The sequence below is a fragment of the Tenrec ecaudatus genome, chromosome 2 (genome assembly GCF_050624435.1).
Source record: "Tenrec ecaudatus isolate mTenEca1 chromosome 2, mTenEca1.hap1, whole genome shotgun sequence".
In the NCBI taxonomy this organism is placed as follows: Eukaryota; Metazoa; Chordata; class Mammalia; order Afrosoricida; family Tenrecidae; genus Tenrec; species Tenrec ecaudatus.
Window position 1 is genome coordinate 237,175,666 of NC_134531.1, and position 15,158 is coordinate 237,190,823.

Genomic DNA, 15,158 nt, shown 5'->3' on the forward strand with positions numbered 1-15,158 from the left:
GTCATTTATATATAAATGCCTATATGTGCACATTGAAGTACAGGTTGTATATTAATTTTTGGCTTCAAACTTGTTACATTTTAATAACTTTCATTTACTTGTAGCTATATTTGAATTTATATTCTTACCAATCTTTATTATACATCACTCATATGTGTATAATTATGTCTGAGTATAGACAATAATAGATGAACAACACTAGACTTGATCCTGTTCGGCAATCAACGCTTAAATTAAAATGCATTTTATATTTTAAATTTACATTTACCTTTTAAAAAGCTTTTACTATGTCCTGTGAGTGAGTAGCTATAATTATGGCAACATATCATTTAAACAAACTAGCAGTCAACATAAAGTTCTTTAAAAATAGGAAAGTCTATAAAAACTGGAAACCTTTGCTATTGTCAGTTTTCATAATACCTGTAAATTTTGAAAATATTTATTTTATTCATATCCTTATTTTGTCATTTTTCTTACCCTAAACAATGTGCTAAAACTTATTTGAAAGCCTGATCAAAACATTTTTAAAGAAACATTGCCCACCATTTCATTGAAAATTCTCCATCAGCTTTCCAAACCAATCTTTATCCCAGTTCACATGAATTCTTTCCTCTGTAGGGATTTGGGTTGAGTGAAGAGGAAGGTGGGTGAGAAAGATCTTACATTTCAATATACTGCTTAGCATATTAAGAGAAGTTCCTTATCATTCATTTCTTCCTGGGATTTTAGGACTGAGGTGCTGATATCAATCTCAATATTTCCACATTCGGTCACATATTTCCACTGAACTTCCTGAGGTTCTCAAACAGACCGATCATTTGAAGGAACACAAATCTATGTGGACAGGACTCAAGTGACAGAAGATTTGCAAACGTAGGTTCCTTAGGCCCCATGGTGCAAGTTGTCATTTAGTAAACATAAAACCAATGTTGCTAGTGAGTCCATCGGGAGCACGATGCCTCATTGAGTGTCAGGGTAAAGTCATGCTCCATAGGGGTTGCAATAGCTATTATTTCTTGATAGGCACCTAATGATATACTGAGTCACCATCATGCTGGTTAGCATGCAAGTGTGCTAATTCTACCACTCGTAAGTCAAGCTCTTGACATAAGCCTTTTTCACATTTATAATTTTGTACTTATTTAATTAGTATACATTAAGCAATGTGAATTATCTTTTGAGGTCATACTCCTGCTGAAGTACAAAGGTGACTGTACATTTTAAATAGGAATAAAAATGGTAATTTAGTAAATTATATTAAAAACTGCTCCAACTAACGTCATAATTCTAATCCATGTATATATTACTTAACCTTTACTGCATTGTGGCTTAAGACGATAACGGTAATCCCACCCAGATATTTTATAAATGGCTGTCCTATGTTCCATGTGAACTGGGCCAGATATACAAATAAATTAAGCCAAATATCTAACAGGCACAAAGTCCCCGGAAGTACAGATCTTCAATCTCTCTGATTGCAGGAAATTAGAAAACAGAAATAAAACATGGGTGATTGAAGCAACAGTAGATAACATCGCTAGAATTTTGAAATAATGGCTAGCAATTTATGCAATACAAAAGCAGTTATTCAACAACATATATGAAGCCTATAAACGTTAACCTTGCTTGGTGAGATATGCAGAAATCTATGGGAAGTAACAAGAGAGCACCAACAACTAGAGCAAACACGGGGGTTGACTGAGAAACAGCCCAGCAATTGTTCATATACAAGTAAACGTTGACAGAGGAAAATTAATGTCCACAAGAGCTAACGTATGAGCTAGAATATACAGCATCTGAATTTGGAGACCATCTGAAAAGTAGATTTGATACGTTAAACCCTGGAAACCTATGATTAGATGAGCTGTGGGATCACATCAAGGACACCATACATGAAGAAAGCAAAAGTTCATTAAAAAGGCAGGAAAGATGAAAATGGGGGTCAAAAGATATTGTGAAAATTGATCTTAAACCACAGTAATTAAGCTGAATAAACAAAATGAAATAGAAGAGCGAAGAGAGGATCTCAAACGGTAGACTAAGAAGATAGTTATAATGAAATGTGCAAAGATTTTGGATTAGTGAACCAAAAAGGAAGAGTGCTTTCTGAATGTATCCAGCTAAAAGAACTGAAGAAAAGACCCAGAAGGGACTCAGGAAAGTTTTTACTATCTTGTGCATAGGTTCACTTTGTACAGACTTGAAGATACCTAAGAACAAGGACAACAGATTATTTATAAGTTCATACACACAACCCCAGTGCCATTAAACCCAATCTAAATTACTTTGTCTAGTCCTTATTAAAACTTGAAATTGTACAGAAGAGCGAGTGATTTTTATCTTTTTGGGGAAAATCTAAGTATAATGCAAACCAAATTAGTGCATGAAAAATTGGACATTTGCAAATAACACACTGAACTTTTATAAAAATATTCAGTATTCACATCACTGGGAAATGAACATCAGGCCTGTACTGGGGAAATTGGCATTAATCATACTCTGCTACTTCTAAGAGGAACGTTGTCTTCTCTAACTATGGAAACATCAAATGTTAATTGAATTTACAACACTGAAAATGGCAACGTTATTCGGAATGTTATAGACATTTGTTCCACGTTACATGGTAGATATTTAATTTTCAAATGTGTGCAGTGTATATGAATGTAAATCTTCTGTTTTGTCTGCAAAAATGTAATTTTTCTATGTCAGAATACATCTAATATAGGTGTGTATATGTATTTTATATTGTTGTTATAATTCCTATTTGCCTTATCCACGTCAATTATCTATAGGATTGGTTTTCAACCTGCCACACCAAACCAAATTCACTGCCATCAAGTCAGCTTCACTTTGTAGAATAGAATAAGATGACCCCAAGGATTTCAGAGTGTAAAACTTTAAGGGAGCATACAGTTTCACCTTCCTACATTTGTTTAGAGGCAAGTGTCAAAGATGAGAAATGAGGTTTTTGTTTCCTGTTTCTATGTTGTCAGCATCCATTCATGGTGACAATGGAAGATAACATAGTATCTAACTCGTTTGCCTATCATCCCTCACCTAATAGACTGTGTGCTGCCTTAGTGCCAGTTTCTGCTGATAAGTAAACAGACGCTTGCCTATTTTCTATTCTTCCCCACAAAACTTGGAGGATACTAGAGATATGTTTTGCTCTGCCTAGGGTTGTAGTACTCTGCCCTCCCAAAAAACACACACACACACACACACACATACACACACAATGATATACTTAGCCAGTGATATACGGAGGTGAACTGAAATGCTGTTTCTACAAATATCTCATTTCGCATCTTCGTGGAAAATCCCACCTTTGTTTTCACAGCCACCTTTCCCAAATGACTCCAGTCAACTTCATTGTCACTGGGCTGGAACAATATGGAGCAAGGATCAGCAAGTCACTCTGTCTTCCTCTCTCGGTCCCTGCCTCTTTCTCTTAGCAGATATGTCCCTGGACTAGCCTGGGCTTGTGTGTCTTCTCTTGCTCACCACTCTTCTTCTCTCAGTCTGACCCTGTTCCCTTGCTGGTCCAGTTCTCAACAAATAGCACTTTGCATCCCTGGCCCAGTACGCCCGTTAGCCTAGACAAGCCCTTTCATGAACTCTCCTTATACAGTGTATGTCAAAGCCTCTATTCTATTGGCCATCACCTGTAGTACTGCTTGGTTTAGCACTCACCAAAATCTGTGCACATGGCTCAAGGCTCCTGCTGCTCACTTCATTGCAGCCATTTCTGTCACTAAACGCTGCTGTGTTTGCTGCCATTCAGTTCAGTGAGTGTTGCTAGCTTAGTGTTACGGTAATTTACTTGTATTATAGTTGCTCTAGGAAGCTCTCTGCAGGAATCCTCAAATGAAGAAGTCAGAAGGACTTGATTCATGGGCTTGCGGAAAATGAAGATGCTTTGAATTACTTGATAATGAAAGTCAAGGATTGCTGCCTTCCATGTGGAGTGTCTCCACAGCTCGATGCGAAGCAAACCTACATCCTCCCAACTGGACCAAGGATTAACATATGATAAACTGAAAAAATATTGAAGTTGTCAAGTTTTAATCTTGTGTAGATGTGCAATCAATGCTTATGGAAGCAGAATTCAAGAAACCAAACAACACTGCATTAGATACATATTCTACACAAGGGCTCTCTAAAGTATTAAAGAGAAAGGATGTCTTTCTGAGAACTATGCTGCACTAATTCATACCACGGCATTTTTAATTGCCTCACATGCATGTGAAGGCTGGACATGAAATAAAGAAGACCACATGGAAAAATGACGACTTTGTTAAGGGCACTCTGGACTATCAACAGAACAAAGAGTTCTGTCTTGAAATAAATGCAGTCCCTAGCAAAGGACATTATGCTTGTTATAGCAGAAGGGGAGCTAAAAAGAGAAAGATTGTCAAAGAAATTATGTATACCATGGCTGAAACAATGGGCTTAAGCATAACAACAATCGTAAGGACAGCACAGAGTAAGGCCGCATTTCACACTTTTGCACATAGGGTTTGCTCTGAATTAAAACTGTCTAGAAAGAAAGCACCTAAGAGCAACAGGAGTTTCTCAGTCCAAAGGACTCACTTCCCTCCTGTATCTCCATGATGAGGATGTCCAATTGAGCTTCAGTCTGTTAAGGTTTGTATCAGTTACCAGCTAAGGTTTCCAAGCAATCAGGTAAAGTTCACAATGGTGGTAGAGGAACAGCCAATCACAGTAAAGATCGATGATAAAGGTCCAATCCATTGCAACTGGTTATTCATAAAGTAAATTTACCTAACCTTTAACAAACTGTGGCCTAATCAATTATTTGGAGATGATTAGAGACCCATGACCAAAAGGGTACAGAATAGAAGACTGATAGTTCCACAGATCCACTAATGATCACAAGGTGAGAAAGATTGGTCGTGTTTGCCGGTTTAACTGGGGACAAAATTGGAGCACATTTATGTTTAGCAGGATTTAGAAAATATACATATGAGGGTTGTGAGCCAAAATTTTCCCTCTTATCCTTTGGTCACATCACATTTGATCCTGGGCTTTCTTGACTCATTACCTTTTATTATCATTTTTGCTAAAAGGACTACTTGTACCTAATATGCCTTGTATTGAAGGAGGGTCTGGGGAGTTGTTTTGATGGTTTCAGAGTTATCCATGCATTTTTAGGTCATTTACATCACATTGTTGTACAAAAAAACCACCAGATCAGCTTGCTTTGGGTTCCGGGTATGTAATTATCATTTATATTTATCCCTAGGTTTTTTCTAGAGCAGTCGCCAAGATACTAGGTCAAGAGCATTGAATCAAATTGAACTTGTGGTGCTAAACGTCACACTGAACCTAATTTAATGTGGTAATGAAAATGACTTGCAGTTCAGTCATTTGTCAGTGCTCAATTTAGATATCTTCCCTATTCTCCCTTTCATTCTGTCTCATGTACTACTTTGCATTTAGCAGAGTGGAAGGAGAATATTGATCGATATGTGTCAATCACTGGCGATGCTTTTCCTCGAGACATTTAAAGTGTTAATGGAGAAGGCAAGAAATATATTTAAGGCGGGAGCCGCTGCCGTCGCCATGTCCCGCGATAACCAACACGAGCTTGCCACCCAGAAGAATACGAAAAAGCAGAGCGACTCGGTTAAGGGAAAGCGCCGAGATGACGGGCTTTCTTCTGCTGCCCGCAAGCAGAGGGACTCGGAGATCATGCAGCAGAAGCAGAAAAAGGCAAACGAGAAGAAGGGGGAACCCAAGTAGCTCTGTGGCTTCGTTTCCAACCCTCTTGCCCTCCGCCTGTGTGCCTGGAGCCAGTCCTACCACGCTCGCGTTCCTCCTGTAGTGCTCACAGGTCCCAGCACCGATGGCATTCCCTTTGCCCGGAGTCTGCAGCGGGTCCTTGTTGTGCTCCCTTCCCCTCAGGTAGCCCCTCGCCCCCTGGGCCACACCTGGGGGGTGAGGAGGTTACCCCTTCCCAGTGTTTTTTATTCCTGTGGGGCTCACCCCAAAGTATTAAACGTAGCTTTGTTTAAAAAAAATGAAATATGTACATACTATTTTTTAACAATTGTCAAATTTTACTACACTTATTTTTTTGGCATAAACATGTTTAGTTCAAATAAACCCAAGCCAAACTTCACCACTATTGAGTCAATGCTTACACATAATGACCAATGATGGGTTTCTGAGACTGGGAGTAGATAGCCCAGCTGTTCTCCCATGGAGCTGCTGATGGTTTCAAACTGACAGTCATGCTCGTCATAGCCCAACGGATAACCACTACACAACCAGGACTCCATTTGTTCAACTAATCTCTGTTAAATACTGTCAGATGATATAAGTGCATACACATGTAAAGGTTCTTCAGGCAGTTGACAAAGCGGGAAACTATGGAGCTTAGAAAATGGTGAGCATTAAAGTTAAAGATGAATTATTCTATTCCATGTAAATGGTGTTTTATATATATATATATATATGACATCACAGAGTTAGAAGACTTAACAGGTTTGAAATATTTGAGCTAAGACATGGATAAGATCCTGCTCTATCTCTTTTCCCTTCCTGATGTGGCAGAAACCACTTATGACATACAATAATGATGCTTAAAATAAGTGAAAATTGTCAGCAAGTGTTGAGCGTTAACACTTTCACAAGATCAGCAAAAAAAAATCTCTCAGTCTATTAAAGTTATATTGCTCTTATTGCAAAAGATTGCAAAAGAGACTCTTTTATTGCTCTTATCGCAAAAGAAACTCGTGACAGAATTCCACACTGTCTCAAAAGGGGGGTGTTATGAGAGGATATTTCGAGGGTTTGGGGAACAGAGCTCATGCTAATTACTTCAGATCTTTGAAAGAAAAAAAGATAGGTTTTAGCTAAGAATTTTATACAATAATTTAAGTTGAGTGCACATATCAAGATAGGGCCCTTAATAAATAAGTCTTTGCTTAATAAAGCAAGCTGTGGGCCAAGGTTAGCAATCTATTCTTACTTGCCCAAGAAAGCTAAGTCTTGGATTATTAAAAAAAATGTTGTGCAAGTATTTCCTGGAGAAAAACATGAAAGTGCTTATTGATCTTCCACCATAGCAAAATGGGTAATAATTTCAGAAAAACTATTCAACTAATGCTTACAAAGGTGATTTTATGCTATAGATGCAGATAAATTTCCATTTTCTCAGTTGCTCAAAAGATCTCATTAAAATAAGACTTTTCCATTGACAGATTTTAATTTGTCTGGGAACCACCATTTCTACCACATACAGAAAAAATACTTTTGATAATGTCGGCTACATAATATCCATTTTCATATTTCCTAAATAAAACCAGGATTATCTGTTACTTTGGTAATCCCTGGGCATACCTCACAGCCGATAGGAAGGGTGTGGAGATTGCTGTCGGAAATGTGGTGCACAGCTGTTTCCACAACAATAGATAGTAGTGTTTAAGAGCACCGGATTTGCAGTCATGTGAAAAGTTTGAACTATACATATTGGCTCTGTTACATCAATGGTATTAATTCAACTCTATAAATCAATTATGGAATATATATATTATTTAATAGTTTGCATGCCATAATCCATTAATACAGTCAGAGTATTTAGAAGTGTGAGATCCATAAAAATAATTTCATGAGCATGAGCTAGTAAAATAATAATAATTAGTAGTACTATGAAATACCTGTCTTATACTATCTCTCACTGTTATGTTGACATCCACTATGACATCCACTATGACCAGAATGCCTAATTCTTTTCTATTGGAAATCTACTGAGTCATTGTTAGTCACAACATTATTGTTATATAATTCATGCAAATTTCACTTTTCTTGCCCTCACACTTATTGTGTGCATGCCAATTCAGGTCTCTCATCCCTACTAGCTTTACGATATTTTCCTGCATTATTTGGAATACTGTGAAGTTCAATATAACTGTTTCTGATTCTTCAAGCCCCTGGCCTTGGGTAGGCAGTCATGAACAACCCTAATTCTATTGGATATTTATGATAGACTCCCACTGAAATGTAGTTATTAACTTAATATGACCCTTCTAATATAATCATCTCTTTTGTGGTGGATTGCAAACTCTAGTCTCTATGCTAGTAGTTTTAATACCATTTTAGAGAGAGTTATCTGTTTTGCAAATGAGAAATGATTCAGGTGGGATGTATTTTTGAGTCTCCACCTTGAGGATATGGCTCAAGTCATCCCCTTTTTCTCCCTTGTGCATGCGTTCTCCATAAGGCCAAAATCACAGGCCCCACCAAAACTATATGTGTGAAATCTCCTTCCTAATCAATCATGCGCAGAAGCAGAGACCTATTGTGACTTTGGGGCATTTTTTGGATTATGGCTCTGGACTCTGCATCTGGCTTCCCTCTGCCTGATCTCAGGTTCCTGAAACTTGACTTCCAGCTGCCTGATTTCCTCAATTTCTGTAGCCTTCTGGATGAGGATTCTCCAGGATGGCACCTAAACTTCCGATTTGGAGTTCACCAGCATCCGCAACCATTTCCTTAAAAGACTGTGTCATTTCCTTAAGAGACTGAAGAGTTCTGTGTTACATTGCAATGAATTTTAGAACCCTGGACATGAGGAAATGCACGGAAAGAAGGACTGGTGGTTGATACCAGGGATCATAAAGTGTCATAGCATTTTGGAAATATTGGATATCTGGAATACTTTTTCATCTAAACTCATTTAAAACTAGTCATATCTTAAATTCTCTGAAACAAATTATTTTTCATCCACCTCTAAGCTCCAGGTGAGATTAAATGGACATTTTTACTTTAAGAGTCTCCAAATTATATGAATTGTCTATTTGCCCCTTCCAGTTCTGGAGGCAATAGCAGTGTACAAGTTACATTTACCATCTCAAGTATTTGCTTTCATTTCACTTTGACTGCCTTTGTCTTTAAACAAGAAGTTAATCTTTGTTTTGTTTATTTTCCATTTGGGTTGCTTTGATTAATAAAGTTTTATCTTATATTTGTTTTATATTCACAGAAAAATAATTTTGAAGAACGCACAAAGAGTTCTAATAAACCTAACACTCAAAGTGACTTGTTAAATCTTAACCTTAGGAACATATTACAATGCTCAATGCATTTTTGATACATTATTACTATTCACAAAGTCACATAATTAGCATGGCTCATATTGAACCATATTTACTTAGTGGTTATCTAATATGCTTTCTATAAACCAACGCCCTAACCAGAATACATTTAACTTGTGTCTCTCTATGCATCCTTTTCCTGTAACCATTTGTTATACTTCATGGTTAATAACACTGGCAGTATTTTATATAACTAGTTAGATATTTGTAGATTGACACTTAATATATTTTTCTGTAATTGTTTCCTCATAATTAAGCTAGAGTAACTTATTCTGTGGAGGAAGACTATGGAGACACATTTCCATCAGTGTCGCATCTAAATAAGTTAGTGATAGGATATTTCTTTCGAAAATGTGGCTGAAGTGAGGTACAGTTTTCCATTATAAAGTCACTCTTTTGTTCCCCTTAACACTTTGGAAAGAACTTACTAGATGCAGGCTACAGTTAAAGGTTAGGTTATGATGTTTCCTCTCATTGGTGGAGATTAGATATTGACATAGTTAGATTTGGGGTCAAGTTTGCTTGGTCAGAATTTGTCAGTGGAAAAGTCCCCCAAGATGTAATCTAATGCAATGTAATCACCTCCATGATAAGAGCAGCTGTGGGCAACAAAACAGTTGTGGGAAGATTAGGTAGAGGGTTACCCTTTAATCAAAGTATCACCCTAATGCAAATGGAAGGAAGTTTCATCCAGAGAGTATTGGTTCATAGGATTTCGTTGGCTGTAATTGTAAAGGATGCAGATTGCCAGATCTCCCCACCCCTATGTACCACTGGGCAGGATTATGCTGCCATTCTTTCCGCTAGCAAGTCAGCAAAAACTGCTCATGTAACCTGGATAGTTTTAAGTCACTGTATTTGTTTATAATCAGTTACAATAGCAATAAAAATTACATGCACAAGCAAACAAAACAAAATTAGGTTCACTTGTAAATCAATTGATATGGAATAAGTTGGTTGCAGTTTAGTCATGTGTTTATTTTCCTTTTGTTTTGTGCCTCCCATCATATAGACATACATAAACAAACACACATATATTTATCTTTCTTCCTCCCCATTATTATTTTTACCTGTCGTTCACCTCTCAGTAGTTCCTCTCAGATGTAATTCATTTTATTAAACATGACCGACCCAAAAAGCTACACACTCCACGCCATCAAGGTTGGAACACTTACTGTTCCTCTGTCATCACTGTGGGCTCCCCGCTCACCTCCCACCTCCTCCCCTACCATGCCCCCCAGGAACTGTAGGACCAGTGGCTATCTCTGTAAGATTGCCTATCCTGCCTCTCTTTTATAGAGAAACACAATAAATAAATAAATAAACATACATAGTCACAAAACTAACAGGGAATCCCAACATAGTACAGATTACTATGTCTCTTAAATAGAGAGGACACGTTACAAATCATTAGTCCAGTGCCCCTTTCTTACTGGGCTGCCTACCCCAGGCCCTGCTTACCCAATAACTCATACATCTGTGAGTCTTCACTCTTTGTTTTGTATTTTTTTCACTTATTTATTCCACTCCCTCTTGTTTCTTCATATGGACTGAAATTTCCCACTCTATGTAAGTCAGCGGGTTGTTCTATGCTGATTATATATTGGTGTGTTTTCAGGAATTCACTACTTGTGTTCTGGTGGGTGTGATAGTGAATGCAAGTGTGTAACGTTTCATTTTCCATTGTTATTTAGTGTAATTGGAGGCAAGTTTGACTAATACTGGCTTCTGTCTGTCATGAGTGAGTGGGACAGTATTGGATAATATACTTTTCTAATTTTCAAGGCTTCAGGAAGTGAGTATACTCACTGTTGCTTGCTGGATAGTAGGAAACAAAATAAGGGAGAAAAAGAGGGAAAGAGATCTCGTTTTGGGTGACACAGAAAAAAATGAGGCCGAGGTTTTGCAGGGGGGGGGGGAGAGCGATGAAAGCAACCCACAACAAAAATAAAATATAAAGGAGGGGAACAATGGAAGAAAACAGGCATACACAGCAGGAAAGGGAATTCAATAACAAAAAAGAAAAACAATAAAGAAAAGAAAATAGAGAAAAAAATTGCTAAACAAAGCTAAAAAGAGGACAAGAGAACCAGAAGAGAAAAATTAAAAGGACAGAGAATATGAAAAAGAGAGAGAAAGAAAGGAAAATGAAAGCTGATAAAGTTTAAAATAACTAGAGAAGGGGGCGGTGAAGAGTAAAAAGAAAATGAAACAAAAGCTACAGTGCAGTAGGATCCATGGAGGAGAACTCTATGGTGAGTGGGACACAGCCCTCTACCAGCCAGATGATATCTGGGTATGGACTTAAAAGAATGGGACGTCTGGCTCTAGATGAAGTTTCTAATTGTCTAGCTGGATACCTCATCCAATTACAGATCATATGGTGACTTGCTGAGAAGTAACTCTTTTAGGTTCAGAGAACACTGGGGGTCAGGGGATGGGTCTCGTTGCCATTGTCTCAATTCAAACTCATAGTGACCCTATAGGACAGAGGAGAACTGCCCCCTTTGGAGTGGCAGGAGTGTAAAGCTTCGGGGTTGTAGAAATCATCAACTTTCTTCCGCAGGGGGTCTGGTACTTTCGAACTGTTGACCTTGCTGTTGGCCCCCCAGCATGTAACCTCCAACACCACCAGGGTTCCTTAGGTGCTGGGTATGGAATCAGTTTTGACGACCCAGGTGTGACTAGAAGCCAGCACTGCACATACTAGGGCTCTTTTAAGAAAGTCAGTGCTCTTCCACATAAGTGCCAGATCCTGGAAGGCTATGGACGTGCAGAGAGGATTGTACTGGCCACTGAGTGGGTAAGTGCAGAGAATGCTTATTTCAATTGTCAAATAAATGTTGTATTTTACACCAAATTTGCACCAAAATACTTAATGATGGTTGATTTGGGATCCAAATATTTTGCTGGTGTTAAAACTCTCTGATGAGTGGGAAAGGGTAAAGGAAGGACAAGTTAACAAACATATTAAAAAAATGAAAGCAGAGATGTGATGCTATAGTAAATGCATCTGGACAATTGGTGTTTTTACTCAGCAATTTTCATTGATAAACAGAAAAACCATAAGAGTGTAAGTCCTTACAGAGCTTATTTTCATGTTTTACTTTGCTTTGTTTATGAGGGGTACACCCCCCCCCCAACAAAACCCAGAATTGCATTAGTCAGAGAGGAGCTTTTGTAACACGTCCTTTTCCCACGAGGTGAGCATCTAGCAACTCACTCTGAGTTAGTGCACCCAGTGGCCTTCACATTGGAAGGTTTCTTCATAAAAGCAGTTTTCCCCTAACTTCATTTTTTGTGTGATAAACAATTGAAGAGAACAGAGTGTGGCTTCTTCCTGCTTGAGAAAAAATGCCACAGAAACTGTACGGATGTTGAACACAGTTTACAAGCACACTGCCATGGGAAAACCTCAAGCATATGAGTGGTTTTCTTGTTTTGTAAAAGGTGAAATGTCAGTTAATGACAAAGCTGATTCTATTCATTTGTCAACTTCCTGAATTGAAAAAATATTGACTATTAGTGCATTTGTAGCTTGTTCCTTGAGATCAGAGTGTTAATCGGGCTTTTATTTAGAGATTCTGAAAAAATAGCATAACAACGGGGAAAAAAGGTCTGATTTGTAGCAGACAGGGGACGGTATTATGCCACCAGGACAATACACCTGATCACACAGCCATCTCAATGCACTGATTTGGGCAAAAATCATCATGACTTTCTTGCCCCATATACCTTAATCAAGTCATCTTGCTCCCTGCAACTTCTTTTGGTTTCTGCAAATGAAGAGGGACATGAAAGGACAGCAATTTGATGACATAGAAGAAGGGAAGAAAAAACAAGGGAAGTGGTGCTGTGAGCCATCCAAATAGATGAGTCTGAAAAATATTTTCAAGAATGGAATCACAGAGGGACTTCCGGGAAGATGGCGACGGAGTGACACACACCAGAGGGAGTCCGCAGAATCCAGCCCAGGAGAGTTGCTCAGAGTGAAATTCAACGCCACTGGATCGCAGGAGGTGCATCATAAAGATAAGTAGGCACAGATCCACGGGGTTTTGAGGGGCTGGGGGCTTTTGGCTTACCTCAGTGGAAGCCGGCTGGGGCTCGACCCTAGTCCAGTTGCCGGATCTGCCCAAGCCGGGACCATTTGGAGCCTGTAGCAGGGCTTGGTCTCAGCACAGCCACAGTTTTTCCCTATCTGCCTCAGGGCAGGAACAGGACTCTTGCGGCTCCACTGGCAGGGATCGGGGTTCATCTACATTGTTGCTTATCTACATTGTTGCTTCTGTTTGCGTCTCTGCTTTATATTCCCACACAGCCTTGGAGGGCTGTGCAGGGGCTTTTTTAAGGCACAGCCGCAGCCGCAGCCGCAGCCGCTCCACGTGGTCTGAGCAGGGAATAAACCCAAACCCCCACAGCTCCATAGGCAGGGATCAAGCTTCAGCTACACAGCGGTGTCTGTTAACATCTCTGCTCTCTGTCCCCCCATTTCTCTGGGGGCGGCTCAGCAGTTTCCTTGCGACCCTTCTTGGGGCTCAGCTGCGACCTACCGCTGGGGCTTGGGGCAGGGAGTAAGCCCTTGTAGATCCACAGGCAGGAGTGGGACTCAGCTACATAGTTTCTTTTGCTTCCCTCACTTCCCTGTACCCCTGCACAGTCTAGTCTCACTTTTTGATTTCTCTCACCCCCCTTGTTCGTGCCTTGCTCTCTCACACTCCATTGCAGACTTACAGGGCACTCCCATTGCCCTAGGGCATTTGCGCCTGGGTCACACCCAGCTAGGTGAGCTCCACCCTGCATAGATAGCCCAAGGCTAGGGTAAGGCCTGCTTGCTCTCCAGGGGCTACTCCTCAGACTTCTCACCAGGGAGTTCCTGCCTGTGTACCTGGGGACATAAGGCAGCTCAGCCAACACTTATCAATATTCAAATCAATAGAGGGAACTTCAGCCCAGCCTCTGCAACACTGGTGCAGGCAGTCGATCTGCCATCTGGGGCACTCCCCTGATAGGGAAGCCACAGGAAGATAAAGTGGTAGGTTAATCCCATAGCAAAATCAGCTGTAGGCAGATCGAAGAAGAATTCCTATAAGTCTTCCAGAGAGAGACTAGAAAATGGCACCTGGTCCCTCAAAAACAACTCAACGCAAACAGCCATCACCCCCAACGACATCAACGAAAAAACAGGAGAAATAAAAGGCAAAGGAAGAAGATGTCCTGAACATAACAACATACATAGAAGAAGCAGACATTGAGATGCCATACAAAGAAGCTCACAGAATGGTGCTTGGAGCGATGCAGAATATGAGGGAAACACTACAGAAAAAGGATGAAATGATAGAGGAGATAAAAGACACATACCAAAGGAAAATACAGGAGCTTGAGGAGCAGGTAACGAAAAACAATAGCAGAATCATGTTCCTTGAGAATCGATTCGAGGAATCAGAGAACCGCATCAGTGTCGTGGAGGACAGCCAAGCAGACTTTAATAAACGTGGACAAAAATCTAATAAGAGCATCAGAGAAGCCGAAGAAAACCTAAGAGCTATGTCTGATGCTATGAAGCGGAACAACATTAGAATTATTGGCCTACCGGAGGAAGACACAACAAAGAAGTCATCTGCAACAATAGCGAGAGAATTCTTGGAGGAAAACTTCCCCAGCTTAATGAATGAAAACCAAGCAACCATCCAGGAGGCTGAAAGAACACCAGCACGACGGGACCCCAAGAAGTCACCAAGGCACATAATAGTTAAACTTTCAAACTTTGAGGAAAAGGAGAAAATCATGAGAGCAACTAGGGAAAAGCAAGCAATCACATATAAAGGTTCCCACATAAGGATATGCTCAGGACTATCAGCAGAAACTATGAAAAAAAGGAGAGAGTGGAGTAACATATTCCAAAAATTGAAAGAAAACAACGCAAATCCAAGAATACTCTACCCAGCCAAATTATCGATCAAGATCGATGGAGAAGTAAAAGTCTTCCCAGACAAGGAAAAACTCAAAAAATTCGTTACAACAAACCCAGCCTTA

General features: G+C 39.6%; 1 protein-coding gene across 1 annotated transcript; it reads left to right on the forward strand.

The window, feature by feature from the left end:
* Positions 1-5,586: 5,586 nt before the first annotated feature.
* LOC142441398 (small EDRK-rich factor 2-like) lies at positions 5,587-5,881 on the forward strand. The gene has a single exon (XM_075543406.1). The coding sequence runs from the start codon at positions 5,587-5,589 to the stop codon at positions 5,764-5,766; it is 180 nt and encodes a 59-aa protein (XP_075399521.1). The 3' UTR covers positions 5,767-5,881.
* Positions 5,882-15,158: the final 9,277 nt, after the last annotated feature.